The sequence below is a fragment of the Kogia breviceps genome, chromosome 8 (assembly GCF_026419965.1).
Source record: "Kogia breviceps isolate mKogBre1 chromosome 8, mKogBre1 haplotype 1, whole genome shotgun sequence".
Classification (NCBI taxonomy): domain Eukaryota; kingdom Metazoa; phylum Chordata; class Mammalia; order Artiodactyla; family Physeteridae; genus Kogia; species Kogia breviceps.
The window spans coordinates 111,425,578-111,445,689 of record NC_081317.1 but is presented as its reverse complement, the minus strand read 5'-3'; the positions used below and the strand labels follow the sequence as shown (position 1 = coordinate 111,445,689).

General features: G+C 54.2%; 1 protein-coding gene across 8 annotated transcripts in view; it reads left to right on the top strand.

Annotated features, from left to right (window-relative positions):
• CTSB (cathepsin B) overlaps window positions 1-17,895 on the top strand; it is a 67,105-nt gene extending 49,210 nt beyond the window's left edge. For all 8 annotated transcript variants that reach the window (XM_067040022.1, XM_067040023.1, XM_067040024.1 and 5 more), the window contains 9 exons: window positions 9,785-9,935; window positions 10,928-11,013; window positions 11,914-12,028; window positions 13,386-13,504; window positions 14,238-14,323; window positions 14,529-14,672; window positions 15,051-15,167; window positions 16,296-16,424; window positions 16,782-17,895. In XM_067040022.1, the coding sequence (XP_066896123.1) occupies window positions 9,810-9,935; window positions 10,928-11,013; window positions 11,914-12,028; window positions 13,386-13,504; window positions 14,238-14,323; window positions 14,529-14,672; window positions 15,051-15,167; window positions 16,296-16,424; window positions 16,782-16,867 (1,008 nt within the window). In that variant the 5' untranslated portion in view covers window positions 9,785-9,809 and the 3' untranslated portion in view covers window positions 16,868-17,895. The remainder of the gene's footprint in view (window positions 1-9,784; window positions 9,936-10,927; window positions 11,014-11,913; window positions 12,029-13,385; window positions 13,505-14,237; window positions 14,324-14,528; window positions 14,673-15,050; window positions 15,168-16,295; window positions 16,425-16,781) is intronic.
• The last annotated feature ends 2,217 nt before the right edge of the window (window positions 17,896-20,112 follow it).

Genomic DNA, 20,112 nt, shown 5'->3' with positions numbered 1-20,112 from the left:
TCTCAGGTGCCTCACTAGAGGCGAATGCAGCTGAGGTGCGTTCATCTAGTTGAATCTATCGATGCAGGGTGATAACGAGGAAGAGCCTTAGCAGGGCGTCTGCTTTGGTAAAGGCTGCTTTCCTTAATTTTCATAACATCCTTAACTTCTTGGAGGATTGTTTCCTGTTGGCACTGGTTATGGTGACTTAGCGCCTTTGAGCTTCATAGAGAAAGGGGCTGGGCCGCCCCCAGCCTGTGTGGCTTTCCCAACGAGTTGAAGGCACCCTGGAGAATGGATTCGCTCAAACCTTTGGGGGCTTTTTTGTCCCAGAGCTGGGGTGCAGCCAGGTGGAAGGGTGCAGATCCCTTATCTGGGGGCTTCCCAGGCCCAGGGGAAGGCAACTTGGGCCAGACACAGCCCTGGCTCCACTTGAGCTCCCTGCTGCTGGGTCAGGACAGCCTGTTTCTGAACTGGCCAGGCAGTGAGTGTGGAAGCCCTTTAGCTCCGGGAAGCGCCTGCTTGTGTGCTGCCGATTCAGCAGCTTGAGCTGCGGCCCTCCTTGTAGATGGGCTCGCTCTTTCCCCAGCTGCCGGCCCTAGCAGTTGGAGGAGGAAGTGGCATACATTTTAGGGCTGAGATACCTTGTGTTACCATTGGCAGCTGGATTGGGAAGTGAAGGAAGAGTGCTTTCAGGTGAGTCTTGGGATGTCTGTTGGGTGGTTTTCTTAAATGTGGTGATGAGTTGGGGTTGTATTGAATATCCCCGTGCTCGGGAGAGAAGAACTGAAACGTTTCAGGGTGAGGACCCACAGCGTCTGCTGCCTGTTTGGGGCAGTTTAGCATAAGGAAAGCGTTGGAAATACGTGAGGCTGAACTCTATGAAATGGTAGTTTTTGTAGGTCAAGGAGGATTGCAGTCAGGCACTTGGATATGGTTAGCCTCACGTGTAGAGGTGGTCAGGATTGACGGTAAGTTGATGAATCTAGTTGAAGCACACGCAGGTGTGTGTTGGACTCACTGGGTTTGGGGAGGCTGTCAGCATTCCAGCCCTCGTCCCGTATCTTCATCTTTCTTGGTTCACGCTCAGCGCACACTCCAGAGCTGCCTAAGCAAGGGTGCCTGGGAGATGACTCCCGAGCCCCTCCATGCCTGGTGTGTTCACATCCCAATCCAGTTTGGGTAGGAGGGGGATCTAGCACCCACAGCTTCTTATCTCAGGTGTGGTAACTCCTATCTGCTCTTCTCTTCATGATTCTCCTGCCTGGTTGGGGTTTTTTTTCTCTTTGTTCTTATAATACTTTGTATCGATTTGTGAATAATGTTATTGAAATTAACATACTTTAATTATACTGCATGAGTCCTTTTTTCACTTGTGTGTGAGATTGATTTACGTTAATACATAGCAGATCCAGTTCACTCATCTTAAATGCACGGGTGTATTTATTTCCTGAGGGACAGTTAGTTTTGCTTTTTCACTGTTCTCACAGCGCTGCAGTATCCTTGTGTCTCTCAGACACTTGCAAGAGTTTCTCTAGGGCAGAAGCAGGAGAAGTCAGTCAGTTGCTGGGTCCTAAGGTGTGTGCACCTTCCTTTTTTCTAGATACTGATGTGCTGTCCAATGAGGTTTTACCAACGTACGTTCCCAGGTGGCCTCGAGGGTTCTTGTCTCTCATATTTACCAACACCACGTATTATCGGACTTCAATTTCTGCTGGTCTGGTGCATGTGAAGTGCTGTTCTTGTTTTAATTTGCAAGACTGGGAAGTCAAATTTAATTCTTTGCTCCAGGAAATCATTGATGAGGTTTTTCGCTTTTTGTTCTTGATCAGTAATAGTTTGTGGGTTTTAATGTGTTTGTCCACAGCTAGAGCTTCAGAAGGTTTCTTTTGATCCTAACCTAGGTATCTGCACTTGTCTGCAATTAGGTAATATTTTCTGGTTTTTTAACGGTGAGGGTGCGTGTGGGTTTTGGGTACTGGAAGTCTGACTCTTCCACTTCACAGGTGAGGAAACTGAGGCACCTGCAAGTTTGTGACATGACAGATGTCACCCAGATAATTGTGGAGGAATCTCTACAATTTGATCTCTTGGCAGTTCTGTCCCTACCCAGGTACGCCACCCAGAGCTTGCCTTGGGTCTTTTCTTAAGCTTCAGTTCCCCTCACCTGGGAAACAAAAGCCTTAATCAAGACCAGAGGCCCTTTTCCATTACTACGGTCGTATGAATGCTGCGTGCTGGGAAGGATGGCGCCTGCGGTCTTGACTGTATTACCTGTCTCTACCAGGCAAATCACTCACTTAGTCTGGTCATCAAGATAACCTAGAGTTACCAGCACAGATGCGGCAAGGAGGATGGGACAGATACCATCTAGAGAGTGAACTGACCCAGTATAGAGCTGTGTGAAACGAGCTACTCTGCCGAGAGACCCAGCAGGGCTGAGCTTCTCCGTGACCCCCTGACCTGCTGACCTGGACGGGGGCAGGATGTGCTCACTGGAACAAACCAGCCACACGACCTCTGGGCTTTGCCACCCCAGGGCTTCAGCCGCTCCAGGGTATAGGCCTTGTCACACATCAGCTGGGAGCCGTCGGCCCCCCCTTCTCCATCCACTTAACCCCGCGGGTATTCCGGGGCTGCTTTGTTCAGGTGGTCCGGAGAGCAGGGTAAACCGTCGTCTGAGTAGGGGATCTTGATTTTTCTTCCACGCTGGGATACAGCCGAGAAGAGGAAGAACTACCCTAGGGTGGCAGGAGTTAACCGGCCCGTGCACAGGGAGCTGTGTGTTCGCGCTGCTGGCGCTGGTGCTGGTGCTGGCGCGTGAGGGATTGTTTTCTGGCGGCAGTAGGGCTGTCTGCTCCGAGCCAGGCTGCGGGAAGACGTCTCCTTCCATCTCCCAGCAGCCTGGCCAGGGGAGTGTATCTTCCCAGGGCCCCGGGGGAGGAAACCTGGACCAAGCCGGAGAGGCAAGGCCTTTCTGTTGCTTGCTCTCGTGTCCGCCAATCCCCCTGACCAGTGCCCAGCCAGCAGGGAGAGGTACTCTAGCCTGGGATTGAATTAGGGACCTGCTGTGTTCCCGCAGGCTGGAGAGGCATGGAACACTAATCTCATTTGAATCTCCAAGGATTTCTGAAAGCTTTTATGCAGTAGCCCCAAGGTCCTTCAGAATCCAGGCAGCATGCCCATTTTAGAAGCTGAGACACGGGGATGAAGTACCCCTTCAGCATCTCACTAAGTCAGGGTCAGAGTCGGGGAGCAATCCAGCAAGCAAAAGCCTCCAGAACTTTCCAGAACTTTGCCCAAATGGTCATGTTTCTCAAAAATAAAAAATGTTTTGACTGCTGAGGGCCTTTTTGCGGGGGTGGGGGGGGCATTGTTTTAGGCCTAGGGGAGTAATTTTCTTCTGTGTGCAGGGTATGAGCTGCTGTGACTGATCTTAAGCAGTGTTCCATTTGTGGGCAGCGTAGCCACGCGGTTTCCAGGCACCGAGGGAGAGCAGCTGGAGGAGGCCTCCCTGCTGAGCCTGGTGGGAATTAGTCGCTTATTTCAGACAGACGGCTGGTAGATGGGGAGCAGGGGAGTCCCTGTGAGGGTCCTAAAGGGTTCATTCAGGTGGCGGAGGCAGGTGGGGCCTTCTCACAGCTCCTGGGGCCTGCGGTGACGCGCTGGATGCCTTTGCTGGGGCGCATTCAGCTGCGGGGGGCCGGGCTCTAGGGGCTGGACAGCCAACTGGTGCCTGGCCATCTGTCTCCTTAAAGCTGTGAGGATGAAGACTGGCAGCCGTTTTTGTTTTGATTTAAAGATTATAAGCCATGGGCTTCCCCGGTGGCACAGTGGTTGAGAGTCTGCCTGCCGATGCAGGGGTCCGGGAGGATCCCACATGCTGCGGAGCGGCTGGGCCCGTGAGCCATGGCCGCTGAGCCTGCGCGTCTGGAGCCTGTGATCCGCAAAGGGAGAGGCCGCAACAGTGAGAGGCCCGCGTACCGCAAAAAAATAAGCCAGAAAGCAGCTTCCCATGTCTCCATTAGGAACCAAGACGTAAAACAGAAAGAGCCCATCAAGGCTGTGCTTCAGACTCAAGGAGAGGCCCCGGCTGTCCTTCGGGTCGATCAGAGCACATTTGAGGTCAAGGCGCTTGTGCTGCTGCAACACGGAGGTGTCGGCGGGCGGCTGACATGGAGGGGAGGCACAGGCCTGCCTGCTTCTGTGTGGGCGCGCTGAAACGGCCCACGCTTCGGGAGCGAGCGCCGCGGTGCCGGCGAGGGGCAAGAGTAGTCTCTGTGGAAGAGACAGAAACACGACCTGTAGCAAGGCCCGCTGAGCCGTCACAGCCCTCCAGCCCTTCCACCCTCCCCCCGCCTAGAGCCCCTCCGCTGACATGTAAGAAACAACCTCAATTTGTGGCTATTGGCAAAATATAGGCACTCAGTTCTTTTGAGCCAGCAGTGAAAGGGGTCAGCAGTATTTAAGCAGCGGCAGGGCCATAAGAGCAAAGGGCTGATGGAAGACCGTGTCTGGACATGCGTCCATCTTCTGGATTAGCCAGGAGATTGCAGCTGGCTGATTTGGAATTGTCAGGTACATACATCCTGTCTCCTTAGATCAGATTTAGAATCCAGCCTACAGAGGGCTCTTAACCACATAAGAAAGCTGTTTTAAAAATCAAGCTTGGCTGTGTGGCCCAGGGATGTCAGGACGCCTGTGTTCGTTCCCCTCCTTCCAGAGCCCCGGGGCCCGTGGTGGCCGCAGGACTGGCTTCAGGGTGGTGTGGGGAGCAGCTCTGCTCTTAGGGGGGAGGCTCACAGAGTCACCGGGACGCAGGCCCCACTTTGCCCAGGACAGCATTCTGCAGAGCTCGAGGGGAATGTGCTTTCATACAAACAGCCGAGTGCTCTAGGGGTTTGGAGCGGAAAGAAACGAGAGCCCATTTTTTAAAGCCGGAGAGTAGCTTGGAAAAGCGCCGCAGGGTGTAGTGGAGCCCAGGGCCTTCCCAGGAAGTCCGCTGACTGAGCGCTGCACATCATGTCTGCCCACAGCTGCCCTTCCTCCCCTGCACACCCTGATGGGGATCTGGTGACTTGCAGGTGTCCTAATCCTGTTTGGGGCCCTCTTCCCTCACAAGGAGGACTTTCTGTCCTTTCTCTCTGTTTTTTAAGGGGGAAAAAACCCCCACAGAATGGAGAAAAGGGAAATGTTTGTTCAAAAGAGGGGAAGTGAAAGCTGGTAGTGTTTCATGCTGAGGCCACGAGTGGGACCGTGACTGGCTTGGTAACAGCACAGCTCATGCTTTAAACCGTTTGTGCTTAGTTTGTCCTGTTTCGGGATGCATGTGGATGTGGACAGAAAGGAAGAGGTGGTGTCCACTGGAATGCAGGGGCATCTGTCTGTCCCCATGGGAGGAGAAATTTGATTCCGTAGTCTCTGGGATCTCAGCAGCCCCCGGACCCTCAGAAGGAGAGGTCCATTGGGAGATTGATTGGAGTTAAAATCTCAGTTTTAACTGGGGCTGTTTGGATGTGGAGGTATTTTGGGCGGGTTTGAGTGAAGTGGACTTGTCTGGCACAGACTGCAAGTGGGGAAAGGAGAGGAGAGAGGGAGGAGGAGAAGGGTGGGGCCTTTGCTGCCTTCTGACCGGCAGCACCCGGGGACTCGAGTGGTCACTAGCCCCATTTTACAGGTGGTGAGACTGAGGCTCAGTGAAGGCGGGTACACAGTTGGGGAGTCAGTGGAATCCAGGTCTCCTGACTCCAAGCCCCACTCATCCTCTCCCGCGGCTCCCGCAGCCGTTGACCACTTGAACTCCAGCCCGGATGCTCTCCTGTGATGCCGCGTCCCCGGCGGGTGGGCTGCGGCTGCAGGAAAGGCCCTGTGACCAGACTGGCGTGGTGGTTCATACTGCACCCTGACCCCAGGCTCACGGGCCCAGTTCTCACTGAGGCCAGGGATGAGCAGGGAGAACAGTTGACAGGAGCCATGGAGCAGGAAAGGAGGGCCGGACGTGGGGCAGTTGTCAGCACGGCAACTGAGAACCAGCTGGGAGCTGCCCACGTTCCCCGCCCCTGCGAAACCAGAGAATCCTTTCCTCTTTTTCTTGGCTGTGCCATGCAGCTTGCGGGATACCAGTTCCTGGGGCAGGGGTGGCCAGGGATCGAACCCAGGCCCTCGGCAGTGAAAGCGCCGAGGGCTAACCAGCGGGCCGCCGGGGAACTCCCGAAGCCCGAGCGGTCTGTGCAGTCCGGTTGCGTGGAAGTGCCCCGCGCTCCACGAGTGGCCGGCTGAGCCCGCAGGGGGCCTTGGGCACGCTCCCGTTTGACACACAGGGAGTGTTCTGCGTGGATGGCCTCTGGTTTCCTGAGGACCCTGCCGTGTTCCTGACACCTGGACAGGTAGTGGTGAGAGCCTAGGGTGGCGACCCTTCCAGGTGCGATTCTGACGGGCCCATCAGCCAGGCCTCCACCTGCCTGGTGGGTCCGGACGCCCACGTGCGGGGAGCCCACCTTCCATCTTGGGGCGGTGTTAAGATGCCAGGGGTGAGTCAGGGTGTCGGTATAAAGGAACCCTCTGCTTTGCGTCTCTGCCCAGAAGACTTTTAAAAGAGGCCCCAGAGAGCTGTCGCCCCTCCTGCCACACGCGGACACGGCAAGACGTTTCCCAACAGTTGGGAGGCTCCCTGACACGGGGTCATGTGAGCATCAGCTTTCCCATGAGTCACTGAAAATGGGGAGGTTAAGCCTTCTGAGCAGAAAGTCAGTGGGGAGAAGGCATCTGATTGGAAACAGAGCACGTGGGGCTCATCAGAACGTGTTCCTTCAGTTGGGAGGCTCTGGGTCTTTGGTAACACCAGCTATTTATTATTCTTCCTTAAAAAACCCCACAAATATAACTTGCTCATTTAAAATATATATATGTATATATGTGACATGCTCATTTTTTTAAAAAGGTGGCTATATAGTGAAAATCAGCAGTTTCTTGGGACTTGTGTATGTTTTTCTCAGCGTTTTGCACGAGTGACGGGGATAAACATGTACGTGGCTTGATGGGCTCACACGTGCCGTGGCTCACCTGCTGCTTTGCTCTCCTTCACTTACTGTCTGTTTCGGTCTTTTTCATCAGTGCAGCGTGATTCACTTCAACTAGTTCATTTCTTAATGGCCGCTTTTGTATTCTATTATTTAAGCATTTACCACAGCTGTTAGTTAATGGTATTAGATGCTTTCTTTCCGGGCTTTTGTGAACACCAAGAATGTTTAGTGAACACGCATATACCGGTATCTTTCGTCTGGAGGCTTGTGGGATACATTTCTAAGTGTCAGACTGCTGAGGCAAAGGGCATGCAATTAGGAGCATCGATAGAGGTTGGGCCAGACCTACCTCTGGGTGTTCATCAGCGTCAGCACCTGTTTGCCTGCACATCTAACCGCAGCTGGAAACTCTCCAACCCTGCCACCTTTGCCAGTCTGGAAGATACATACCTCTTTGCCGAGCGTCTTTAAGTATCTGTTGGCCTTCTGTAGTTTTTTCTGTACATTTACTGTGTATGTCCTCTGGCCATTTTTCTATTATGCTTTTTCTATTCTGACTTTTTGAATCCTTTGCGTATTAGGGAAGCAGAGCCCTAAGTATTTGTAAGGACTGTTTTTGGTCCATTTGTCACTTTGTATTTTGTTTTTTCTAGAAGAGAGGCTTTATTTTCATGTAATCATTTTCCCCTTTAAGATTCTGTTTTATGTCAGTCTTAGGCGTTCCTCACGCCAGTGTTACACTTCTAAAAGTGCCCTTATTTTCTTCATACAACTTCTGTTTTTATTCAAGATCTTTGTTCCATGTAGCACTTTTTGTGCAGTAAGGACTTGAGGGTAAAGATTGAGTCTTTGGGGGTTTTTTCCAAAATGCACAGCCAGTTGGGGAGGCACCATCCATCCACCAAGATGTACTGTTTCCTCCCTTGTAGGATGTGCTTCGAATGGCCTGTTTAGTTGATGCGGCTCTTCCTGGGCTGGCATCACCCGGGGTTTATCGTACGTTTCCCACCCCAGACCTTCAGGCCTCCATCACTGTTCTTTTCCAGAACCGGCTGGCTATCTTCACACATGGATTCTTGCAAGTGAATTGTTGCTTAAGCAACAATTAAGTTAGGTTTTCCCTTGAATATAATTCACTGTGTGGAAGGCAGCATGTTCAGTGCTGTCACCTACGTCATCTTCATGTACCCCTCACAAAAACCTGTGACCTGAGGAGGTGACCCAGTGACCCTGCTGTGCCGGCCCCTGAGGTCAGGGACAAGAGGTCCCAGCACGCACGCACGCACGTTCACACTCTCGCTCGCCGAGTGAGCATCTCGCGAGGCCCTGCGGTGCTGTGGCGCCCAGGTCACGTTTCTTGCTCTCATCGGAGCTTCTTGCCTGAGAGTGTGCCTCAGAGGCTGAGCTGGAAGTTGGCAGCCTCCTGGCCTGCAGGCCGGTCCAAGAGCTAAGGCCTTGGTGGCGATGGGATGGCTTCCCTTCTCGGGAGCCCTGTCTCTGAAACTGGAAGCGGAGCCCTTGGCTGACTGGAAAAGCCGCGGACGGTCCCAGGAGACCTGTGCCACCGGCCAAACCAGCTCTGCTTCCCAGCTCTGGAGACAGCACATGCGGGGCTGGAGGTTGGCTTGTGTTTGCTGGTTTGGTGTCCAGAATGTGGCTCATGAGATTTCTCTTCTCTTGCGTTTTTCTTATCCCACTGGTCTTCCATTGAGACGTGCTCACAGGGAAAGGCTGTTTATTCCTTGGCAGCACAAACTTGGGAGAAGTCACAAACCTTGTTCCAGGAACCCGTGGAGAGGCAGGTTGGCCATAGTGGGGAGGGCACTGGATTCAACTTTGCCTGAAGGTCTGGGTTTGTCCATTTGTTTGGGATGGACTTGTTGGAACTGCTTGTCACCTGGGCCCTGGGGTGGGTTCCGAGAGATAGCAGAGCGGCCTCGGCCCCGACCTCACAGCTCACGAGATAGTTGATCCGCAAACCATGCAGTGACCAGCATCCTTTCAGACTGTGAGCCCTGCCCTGGCCCTGCAGCAGCTCTAGAGACTGGGTGACATGGTGTCCTGCCGGCATCCGAGGGAGCCTTGCACACACAGCACAGCCCCTTCTTGGCTTTCTCTCTCATGCATGCTCCCAGCCACCTGGAGGAGGAGCACACAGTCTTTCTTAACCACTCAGGCCGTTACAACAGAATGCTATGGACGGTGGCTTCCAAACAAATTTACTGCTCACAGTTCTGGACACTGGGAGCCCCAGATCAGGGGCCAGCATCGGCCAGTGAGGACCCCCTGCCTGGTCAGACTTCCCCTGTGTCCTCACATGGAGGAAGGGGCCAGGTAGCTCTGTAGGATCTCTATCATAATAAGGGCACTAATCCCATTCATGAGGGCTCCACCCTCATGACCTCATTATTCCCCAAAGGCCCCACATCCTAACACCATCACCTTGGGGGGTAGGATTTCAACTTGAATTTGGGGGCGTGGGACACAAACATGAGTCCATTTCACAGTCCCGCATGCTATGGGCATGGGCTGGGACTTTGAGACAAGGCCTGAGAGCACATGGGCACCGAGGCTTGAAGGCTGTCTGCTGACACCTCAGCTCCAGAAGAGGAAACTGAGGAGCACAGGGGGCAGATGGTAGAGCCAGGACAGAACGGGATCCCTTTGACCACTGGGTTGTTTGTGGCCCCAGAACAGTGCTACCTGAGGTGACACCTTGTGTGTGTCAAGCACCTGAACTGAGGGAAGAAGCATCCTGATGTCTTGTGTCCTTTCCTTTCCAGGTTACTCTAGGATCCAGGTTCCAAAATGTGGCGGCTCTTGGCCACACTCAGCTGCCTGGTGGTGCTGACCAGTGCCTGGAGCAATGTGCGTTTCCCGGCTCTGTCGGATGAGCTGGTCAACTTCGTTAACAAGCAAAACACTACGTGGAAGGTGGGCTGGGGCCCTTCTGTGTACTCTTGACTCCCGAGGGAGGGGCTGCAGCTGTGGCCAGGGGACAGTGTGTCCTGGACAGTTGATCTGATTCATAGGCCTGGCCGCTGAGGCCCACGCGCACTGCCCTGTCCCCTTCCCTGGTGTGTGTTGTCTGTTTGTGAGAGTGTGTGGAGGAGCATGGGGGTAAACCAGCTCTGGAAGAGTTCACCACCAGGTGGGTAGACACTGTAACCCCACCGTGGTAGGTGTCACAGCCGTCAGTACCACCGAGTCTGTGATCCTGCCCAGCCCTGAGGTCCGAGGCTACAGGAACAGAGGGTTGAGGAATAAGCCACGTTCAGGGCAGTAGAGGGTCTCTCGTGACGTCAGCAAATGGTACAGCTTGGGGGAGACACCCACTGGTCTGAGAGCTGCCCGCTGCCCGTGCGGTCACTCTGGGCTGCTCCCCACCTGCTCTGCTGATACCTGTCTTAATCCATTCAGACTACTGTAACAAAAGCACATAAATCAGTGCTTGTAAACGGGAATGTGTTGCTTACAGTTCTGGAGGCTGGAGGTCCAAGATCTGGGTGTTGTCATGGTCGGGTTCTGGTGGGGGCCCTCTTCCGGGCTGCAGGTGGCTGACTTCTTGTTGTGCCCTCACTTATCCTGAGGGGTAAGCTAGCTCTCTGGAGTCTCCTTATAAAAGGGCACTGATCCCATTCATGGGGGCTCCACCCTCATGACCTAAGCACCTCCAAAGGCCCCACTTCTTAACACCATCACACTGGGGTTAGGTTGCAACATGAATTTTGGGGGGGACAGACATCTGTTCTGTAGCAGTACCCCAACCCCCTTGCTCTGCAGAGGTGGCGGGGACCCCCCGGCCTTGTCGGGGCTTGTGTGGGTGGTGTGCATGCTCCACACATGCACATGTTTCTCTGGAAACGTCCCCACCCCCCGCCGCCCCGTGTTGGTGGGTGACTGCTATGGGTGCGGCTGTCTTCCAGGCTGGACACAACTTCTACAACGTGGACCTGAGCTACGTGAAGAAGCTGTGTGGCACCTTCCTGGGCGGGCCCAAGCTGCCCCAGAGGTGAGTGCCCACTACTGGGGGGACGCACAGCTACACCGGCACCGCTGCCACAGGAGCAGAGACGCTTGGCACAGAGGGAAGGGGGAGGCAGGAAGGCTTCCCTGGCGTCCGTAGGCCTCACTGCCCCCTGAGGTACAGGGCCTGGCCACCGACGCCAGAGTTCCCTGCGGTGCTTCTCCAGGCGTCCCAGCCGCAGTGGGAAAGGCCCCGGGCCTGGGTCTCCGAGATCTGAATGCACCCAATCTTGAATAATTTAAGGAAAATCTAAGAAAAGCCATATGATCTGCCATTAATATTTCTTTTTTTCTGGAAAAGTCTGCAGTTCCTATTTTCATGTAGATATTACTCTTGAAGGAAGTGTTAGGAAAATCTAACAGTGAGGATAGTTACGTTACGGGGACCATTACACAGTTGCGAAGGTATTGAAAAAATGATGAACCTGGGCAGATGTTTGATTCGGGGTCGGGTTGGGGAAGCAAGAGATACAATTATCTGGACCCTGTGGCAAAAACTCTTCAAAAACATCCATAAAGGTGTAGAAAGAAACGTACAGAATGGTAAGTTACGTGGAGCAGTAGAACCTATTTTGTTTTATAAAATTCCAAGGGGGGGGACTTCCCTGGCGGTCCAGTGGTTAGGACTCCGCGCTCTCACTGCTGAGGGCCCGGGTCTGATCCCTGGTCAGGGAACTAAGGTCCTGCAAGCCACACAGCACAGCCAAAAAAAAAAAAAAAGTTTAAATAAATAAATAAAATTCCAAGGGGACACCCTTGCATACACCCTCCTTTGCATGTCCTTGTGCCTCTCCCCTTCTAGGTGACAGCAGTCAGCTGGCCTTTGCGGGGATAGGAGAGTGGGTTCTAAGGTGACAGCTTGTGATGGAGACCTTCCTTTTTCCAGAGCTGCATTTGCTGAGGGCATGATTCTGCCTGAAAGCTTCGATGCCCGGGAACAGTGGCCAAACTGCCCGACCATCAGAGAGATCAGAGACCAGGGTTCCTGTGGCTCCTGCTGGGTGAGGCCCCTGCTCGCCGGGAGGGCTGTGGCCAGGGGACAGGTTGCGGTGGGAGAGACCAGGGGGAGTTGAGGTTAGACCGGCTGTGACTAGGCAAGTCACAGAAGGTTCCCGAGTCTCAGTCTCCACCAGTATAAAAACAAGAAGGGTCCCTAAGGTCCTGAATCATTGCAGGACCAGGCAGAAGAATCAGTACGTGCAGAATGCCCTGTACAGGGCGTGTCCCACGTATGGGTTGTGAAGCAGGTTTTATTTCTGTTTGACACACTGTCCCATGCCATCAGCAAATACCATTAACTTTGAAGAAGCATCCCATCTGTATCAGTGAGCGGCCTTCATTGTGTTTGTTTGGGTAAAATACACATGACATAAATTTAACCATCTTAATCATTAAATGTACCACCCAGTGGCGTTGGGTCCACTCAGGTTGCTGTGTAGGAATCACCACCTCCGTCCACAGAGCCCTTCATCCTGCAAAACTGAGACTCTGTCCCCACGAAACACTGTAACTCCCATTCCCCTCTCCCCAGCCCTCAACGTCCACTCTATGCTTTCCGCCTCTTGTGGTTTTTCTTTTTTAAATCAGTGAATCCCAGTGTATCCCAGGGTCACGCGCAGGGTGGGCTCGGGATGAGGGGTGTGAGCTGGGACGGCAGTCCGGAAGCGCGCGCACTCGCATTCTGCGCTGCGAGGAGCTCCCGGGAGAGTTTCATAGCTCACCCAGGGTATGGGGGGTAGGTAGGTGCTTGGAAAGGGGAAGTACCTTCTTGAGATTCATGAATGGCCTACTGGTCTGTTTCATGAGTACCAGGAATATGTCAGTGAAGGTTTTCATCATTGTTTGGGGACTAACAGAACACAGGCTACGAGGTCCTAGTGATTCTTAAAATCTCGTAAATACTAAAGCCTTCGATGGCACAGAAGTGACTGCCTGCACCCTGCGGTCCTGGGTAGGGCCAGAAGGACGGGAGGAACCGCAAGGGCCCAAGGTGGAGTCGGTCACGCTAACAGCTGCGTGCTCCAGCCCTGACTTTTTTTTTTTTTGGTCTCTCACCATTTTAACTAGTTCTGGGTACCTCATATGTAAGTAGAATCATACAGTATTCGTCCTTCGTACAAGCTATATTTTGATGTCAGAAACCAAAGACCGCATGTTTCAGCAGCGAATTGAATGCCCAGGTAGAGCTTTGGGGTGGACTGGTCTCTTGCTTTAATGCCCAGCTTGAGCACCAGGCCCCTCTGCTGCCCTGGAGAGGGACCAGCCACCAGGTAGGCGCGGGGTGCCCGACGTCGCCCCCCGGGTGGAGGCTGGAGGGCCTGCAGTGCAGGATGGGGCTCAGTGCGCCGGTTCTTGCAGGCGTTCGGGGCTGTGGAAGCCATCTCTGACCGGCTCTGCATCCGCAGCAATGGGCGTGTGAACGTGGAGGTGTCCGCCGAGGACATGCTGACCTGCTGTGGAGAGGAGTGTGGGGAGGGGTGAGTCGGAGCTGCCCAGCAGACCCGCGGGTGGGCGCTGGCCGGGGGCTCCCTGTGGGCGGGAGCGCTGCTCCCTCAGGCAGGACGCCGCCTCTGCTGAGACATGACGGGGACCCGGGGCGTTGAAAGCCAGGCCGGCCACGCAGAGCTGGGCGTGGGCCGTGGGTCCAGGCCAGACACGTGTTCTTGGCCCAGGTGGCTTAGCTTCTGGCTTTCGCCGTGCTGGTTCTCCTTTCCTGCGTGAGGAAGTGTGTAGTGGTCTGGGGCCTGTCTCCTTCTCTGTAAATAAGGGTGGTGGGCTCCCAGATAAGCCACGTTAGCAACCAGATCCCTGGCTTCTGCAGCAGGGGCTCTCGGATGCGGCTGCGGATTAGCGATACCTGGGAGTTCAAAAAAAAAAAAAAGTGCCCAGGTCTCACCCCACAGCAGTGAAATGGGAATCCCTGGCATTGGTGTTTTGTAAGAGCCCCAGGGGATTCTAACGTATGCTGTCTAGACAGAAGACAGAGCCTGGTATGGACGGGATTATGAAAGTACTTATGTCTTCTGGGGGATCTTGGTGGGCAGGCCTGGGCGAGTCCCTGCAAGAAGTATCGGGAGGATGAATGGGGCGTTTGGGGATCTGGGAGAACCGCTGGGCCAGTGGCTGAAGGCGGTGGCGGTGCACCGGGCTGTGGTCTGGGAGCAGCGAGAACCATGTCACCATGAGTTTCACCGGTGGTTCTCTTCTCAGCTGTAACGGCGGCTTCCCCTCTGGAGCCTGGAACTTCTGGACGAAAAAAGGCCTGGTGTCCGGGGGCCTCTATAACTCACATGTGGGTGAGTGTTTGCCCTCAGCCCCCATGTGGCCCTATAAAGTAGAGGTTAAGGGCAGGAATGCCGGGCTGAAAATCCGGGTAGAAAGACAAGGCAGCCTTGCGCATGGCCGTTAGCAGCAGCAGGAGGACAGCGTCAGTGCTGCAGACTTGAGGGCAGCTTCTGCTCCCGCGAGCCGTCACCCCGATTCTTCTCTTTGGCCCTCCAGGTTGCAGGCCCTACTCCATCCCCCCCTGCGAGCACCACGTGAACGGCTCCCGGCCCCCGTGCACAGGGGAGGGCGACACCCCCAAGTGCAGCAAGGTCTGTGAGCCTGGCTACACCCCGTCTTACAAAGAAGACAAGCACTTTGGTAAGCGGGGTGGGCGACCCCAGCGCACCGGCCGGGGGCAGCCAAGGAGGGAGGACCAGGGCTTTGGGGTCTTAGGTCAGGAACACAGAATGGGGCCTATCTTACGGGAGGGAGCAGCACACTGCATTCTCTGCCCGTTTCCACCCTGAAGTCTTCGGGAATGGTGTCTTAGACCTTCAGCCTTGGAAGGAAGAGACCAAAGCCGTCATTTCATGGGGGAGTAGGCTGGCCTAGAATCCTTCTGGGTGCCGCCTGCCCTGCTTCCAGGGCCTCAGGCTCATTGCACACGCGCACCGGGGCTTGCCCCATGCATCGGTGAGTGACTGATCCGACCCTCTGTGGGAGGCGCCCTGCCCCACTTGGCCGGTTCCTTTGCAGGATGCAGTTCCTACAGCGTCTCCGGTAGCGAGAAGGAGATCATGGCGGAGATCTACAAAAACGGCCCAGTCGAGGGAGCCTTCTCCGTGTATTCGGACTTCCTGCTGTACAAGTCTGGTGTGTCTCGACCGCTGGTGGCAGCTGGCAGGGGAGGGAGGTCTGGGTTCCTGGCTGGTGGCACCTCCTGGGCAGGAGGCGGGCCTCCAGGGGGAGGCGGTGCCGCAGGCCCCTGGCGGCCGCTTGGCTGGTGGTGGAGCTCTCGGCAGCTTCCTGCCCGCCCTGTCCTCTGGCTCCCCCTGGCATCTCCAGAGGTTTCCCGTATGGCCAATTCCTACTCCTCGCGGAAGGGCCAGCCTTTCCATCCCCGCCAGCATCGGCCTCCATTGCATCCTCATCGCACTCACGTTGTAGCGGCAGGTTTCCTACCACTGAGTGGCCTCCTTCATCTCTGTCTTGGCAGAGCCCTAAGCGCCATGCCCAGCAACCAGTGGATGAGGAAAGAGGGGGCATCTTGCTGTAGGGACTCAGACGGTCAGGGACAGGGCGGCCCCCGCCTGAGAGCTGTCTTAGACATCCCCCGCTCCAGACGCACAGCCTGTGCTGAGGGAGGGCTTCTGTCTCATCTTATATGCTGCTAGATCGAAAACTCCAGAGCTCTCCAGCCTCATAGGAAAACAACCCAGGTGCCTGGCAAGAACAAAATGAGAAAGTTGGCAGTTCTTAACACAGTCTCCACCAGTATCATATGAGAGGACGCATTTCCGGGTTGAGGAAGTGATTCACCAGTGAGGCGGTAGCCTGGGGGTCCTCAGAGCACCTTAGCCAGCATCTTCCTGGCTCGTCAGCACTGGCAGCTGCCAGCCCAGCCCCCCTCTCACAGCACCTGAGCAGGGTGTGCCCCAGAGCAGCAGTTTAAAACTAAGCCACGGAACCCTTTCGACACATCGTTCCATGGAGTCCCCGTATGTAACACAGTTAACTGTTGGTATTTTTATTAGAATTTACAGCTTTAGTTTTAAAGGCAACCAACAAGCACATTTGATTGGCCTCCATCTTAATATTTACCCCCTATATTCGAGTGTGTTAGGCTTTCAAAAATAAGCAATTCCCAAATGCTGTGGGAACACCAGGGCCCGTCCTTCCCTCCGGCCCCATCCGTCCTGCTCGGGGTGGCCAGCGAGCTGGAGGGGTGCTGTGGCAGAGGAGGCGGCCCCATCTCGGTCTGACCGCTTTCTCCTTTCCCAGGGGTGTACCAGCACGTCACGGGAGAGATGATGGGAGGCCACGCCATCCGCATCCTGGGCTGGGGAGTGGAGAACGGCACCCCCTACTGGCTGGTCGGCAACTCCTGGAACACCGACTGGGGTGACAATGGTGAGTGCAGCCCCTTCCTGCTAAGGGTAGGGCCCCGTGAGCCAGGGCACAGCGGGCGTCTTGTCGTCCTGCTCCACCGGCTGCGCAGGTGCGGGGAGCCGGGGCTTCCACCAGGGCCGCCTCTGATCCCGAGAGGGTGTGTGCTCGGCCCGGGTCCCCACGGCACCAGCTGCAGGGGCCGGATGCGGAGCGGGGCCGCGGGGTGACCGGAAGCTGGCAGAGCACCGTGTGGGCCGGCTGGTGACAGCTCCGGGGCTGGTTTGTGACTTCCACTTCCCCATCTTCCAGGGGTGGGTCTGGGTATGTCGCCCAAGGTCAAAAGCCAAGCACACTCTAAAGGCGTCTTCTGCTCTCTAGGCTTCTTTAAAATCCTCAGAGGAGAGGATCACTGTGGAATCGAATCGGAAATTGTGGCTGGAATCCCATGCACTCGCCAGTACTAGATGATGTAACCTCCCGTGGGCCTGTCCACCGGCCCTGGGGCAAGTTTTTCCCTAAATACCGCCATTCGACCCGGGGATGAGATTGGGGGTGGGGGGGCGGTAGGAATGTCTTTTATTCTTTGAGTTAGGATGAGATACAAGGGTTTTTAGCCAGGGCCTGAAGGACTGGGTCAGGCCAAGCCTCACGTCTGCCATCCCCACCGTCTTCCAAGGAGACGCAGCCAAGGCCAGCCCATTGGACAGACTGCTGTCATGACACAAGCGCTGAGGCACGTAAGCCTCCGCCGAAGCAGAGCGAGCCTCTCCCGCAGACCAGCTGTGTGTAGTGCCTGCTGCCCCCGCCTCTGCGTCACCAGGGAGCAAGACAGACCTGAAGGGTTTGTAGTTTCCCAAAGGGGTGGAAAGCAGAGCTCTCCTAGCTAGATGGATTCCCACCCAAGCAGGCGGCTTTCTAGATCCGGAATAGGTTGAGAAGAGAGAGAGAGTGGGGCAGCCCTTTGGAGCAAGCCACGGTCTCCCAGGGCCCCTGCGTCTGTCGAGGTTTGCAGCGCTGCTAACCCTCTCTGGTCTTGTCCTTGGCATGATTCTTAGGTTTTCTCTTTTGCGCTCCTCGGCTGATCATGTGAGTGAGAGTCTACTAGTTGGAAGAGCTGTACTAGTTGTACAGATTGTCTCCTTCAGACTCGGTCAGTGGTTGAGATTTCTCTGACCTGCCGCCCTCTGATCCCACAGTGAAACTAGTCTGGGGAGAAGCCAGCTTTTACCGGTTTAAAATCACTGCTTCACCCTGTTAATATAACAAAGAAAGGAATGACTGCCAATAAAATGCCTCTCCTTCAATGTGAAGTCTGCGTTCTGGTGGCATCTCGAAGATTGTTTGTCACTGTCTGTAGACTTTTAGCTGCTGTCTCTCCTTCTCCCCCAGAAGGAATCGTGTTCCCATGGATCTGGGTGCCCTTGAACCTCCAACCAGGGATATCTTGCCTGGCTTGAGTGGAACAAAATAAATAACTAATTTTTTAACTTCACTGCTGCAGCCATACTTTCAAACCACAGCACCTCCTCTCTTCTTACTTTCCTGTCATTCTCATCAACCCTTTTCTATAAATCTACCACCCCACACTGCCCGAAACCTCGATGAGCTCTGTGCCTGCTTAATTAGAGAGGTAAGTTCTTATCTCTTTTTATTTTACCAACCGCACACCAGCAGCGACCTGAGCGTTCCTGCAGGTGTGGTGTACTGGTGGTGTAACCAGTCCCACTGGAAGACCAGCTTCCCGGGTCGGGGCAGAGCCCGTGTGCAGTGTTATGAGCTCCTGTCTCTTGGGACGCTTGTTAAGAATTGCTGGCTTTGCATCATCCTAATTACCCGTACACAACGGGAGGACCCTAGTTCTCGAGGGAACGGGAGACTTAAAATCTCCACCTCTGCCTGCACCCCCGCCTGTCAATACCTCAAGTCATTTTCCTTCCACAACTGGGAGTGGGACCAGCTCTTCCCAGAAGCACAGGAGGTTTAGCTTCTGATGTGCCCCAGAAATGAGGATATACACTCTGAAACACGTGGCGAACATCACTGCCGGGAAAACTGGTGAAACTCATAGCACTTAACAGAATGCTTACCAAGGCTTAAAGCTACAAATTCATCATTGCGCTCTCTGTACAATTTCAACTAGGATGCATTCATAAGCTCAGTGAAGTTCTAACATTTTCTACCCACTCCCAAACTGAGTTTGTTTACTACTTTCTCCCATTCCCACCACCTACCCACCTGCACCTCCATCCTCACCTGGACGCCAGCAGAGATGCACTAAGTGAACCGAACTGGACCTCGGGGCATCTTCGTGCTTGGCCTAAGGAGTCTTTGTTAGAAAACAGAAAGCAATGTTTACTATTGGGACTGATGTCACTACTTCAGTAAACACACTACCCCACTACCGTCACCTCATTGCCTCAGCTCAGCTCAGTAGATGGTTAAGTTTTTCTTGGGTGCCTCCAAACAAGATGACAGTGCCTTTTCGTTCTTTACATGGAGAAGGGCGTACGTATTTTTGTTCAGATGTAGAAGGGTGAGCAAAGGTAGTCCAACCTTTCCTGTTCCTTTAATAGGCATCAGAAACTGAACTTTGGAGCCTCAGGAGTGGTCCACGGACCAGCAGCATTGCCGTCTCCGAGGTTCTTGCCAGAAGTGCACGATTTGGGGCCAGACCTGAATCTGCATCTGTAGTTAACCAGACTCCAGGTGACTCATGTTCACTATGGTTTGAGGAACGCCTTAGAGCAGTGGTCCCCAAGCTGGTCTCCTGACCGGCAGCATTTGTGTCACCAGGGAACTTGTTAAAAATGCAGGTGTAGGGGCACCTCCCCAGATCCACTGAGAAAGCATGGTCCTAGCAATCTGGAACCTTCAAGCAGTTCACTGAAGTTTAAGAACCAGCCTTAGAGCTCTGTTTCCAAAGCTAAGAATAACCTAGGGCTTCCCTGGTGGTTAAGAATGCGCCTGCCAATGCAGGGGGCACGGGTTCGAGCCCTGGTCCGGGAAAATCCCACATCCGGTGGAGCAACTAAGCCCGTACGCCACAGCTACTGAGCTTGCGCTCTCTCTAGAGCCCATGCCCCACGAGAAGCCACCGCAATGAGAAGCCCACACGCAGCAACGAAGACCCAATGCAGCCAAAAATAAATTTTTAAGAAAAGAATAACCTAGAATGCCTGTTAAATAACAAATGTGTAGCCACCCCCCCTCCTGCCCCTACCCCCCCCGGCCGCAGAGAAGGGGCTCAGTAGGTAGAAGAGTGGGGCTTCCAGGTAGTTGTTTCCCAGGGCAGGGGGTGGGGGTGGGGGTGTGCAGCCCTCAGCTAGGGCTCCAGAAAGTTCCCCAAATGGGGTTAGGCTCTGCTCAGTTTCTTGATTTAAAGCCCTGGATTCAGATGGGTCAGATATTCCTCTGAGGAAAACTTAAGATCTCCCACTGTAAGTAGGAGTCACGTAGACTACGCCAGGGATGCTGTACATTTAATTACTTGCCTTGAAAGTGTGGAGTAGATGGTGGGGTTGCCAGATTCGGCAAATAAAAATACAGGATGCCAAATCAGATTTGAATTTAAGAAGTCATTTTTTAGTATAAATATGTCCTGTGCAGTATTGGGGACATAATTACACTAAAAAACTAGTTTATCTGAAATTCAGGTTTAACTGGGTATCCTGTATTATCTGGCAACTGCAGTAGAGAAAACATTTAGAAG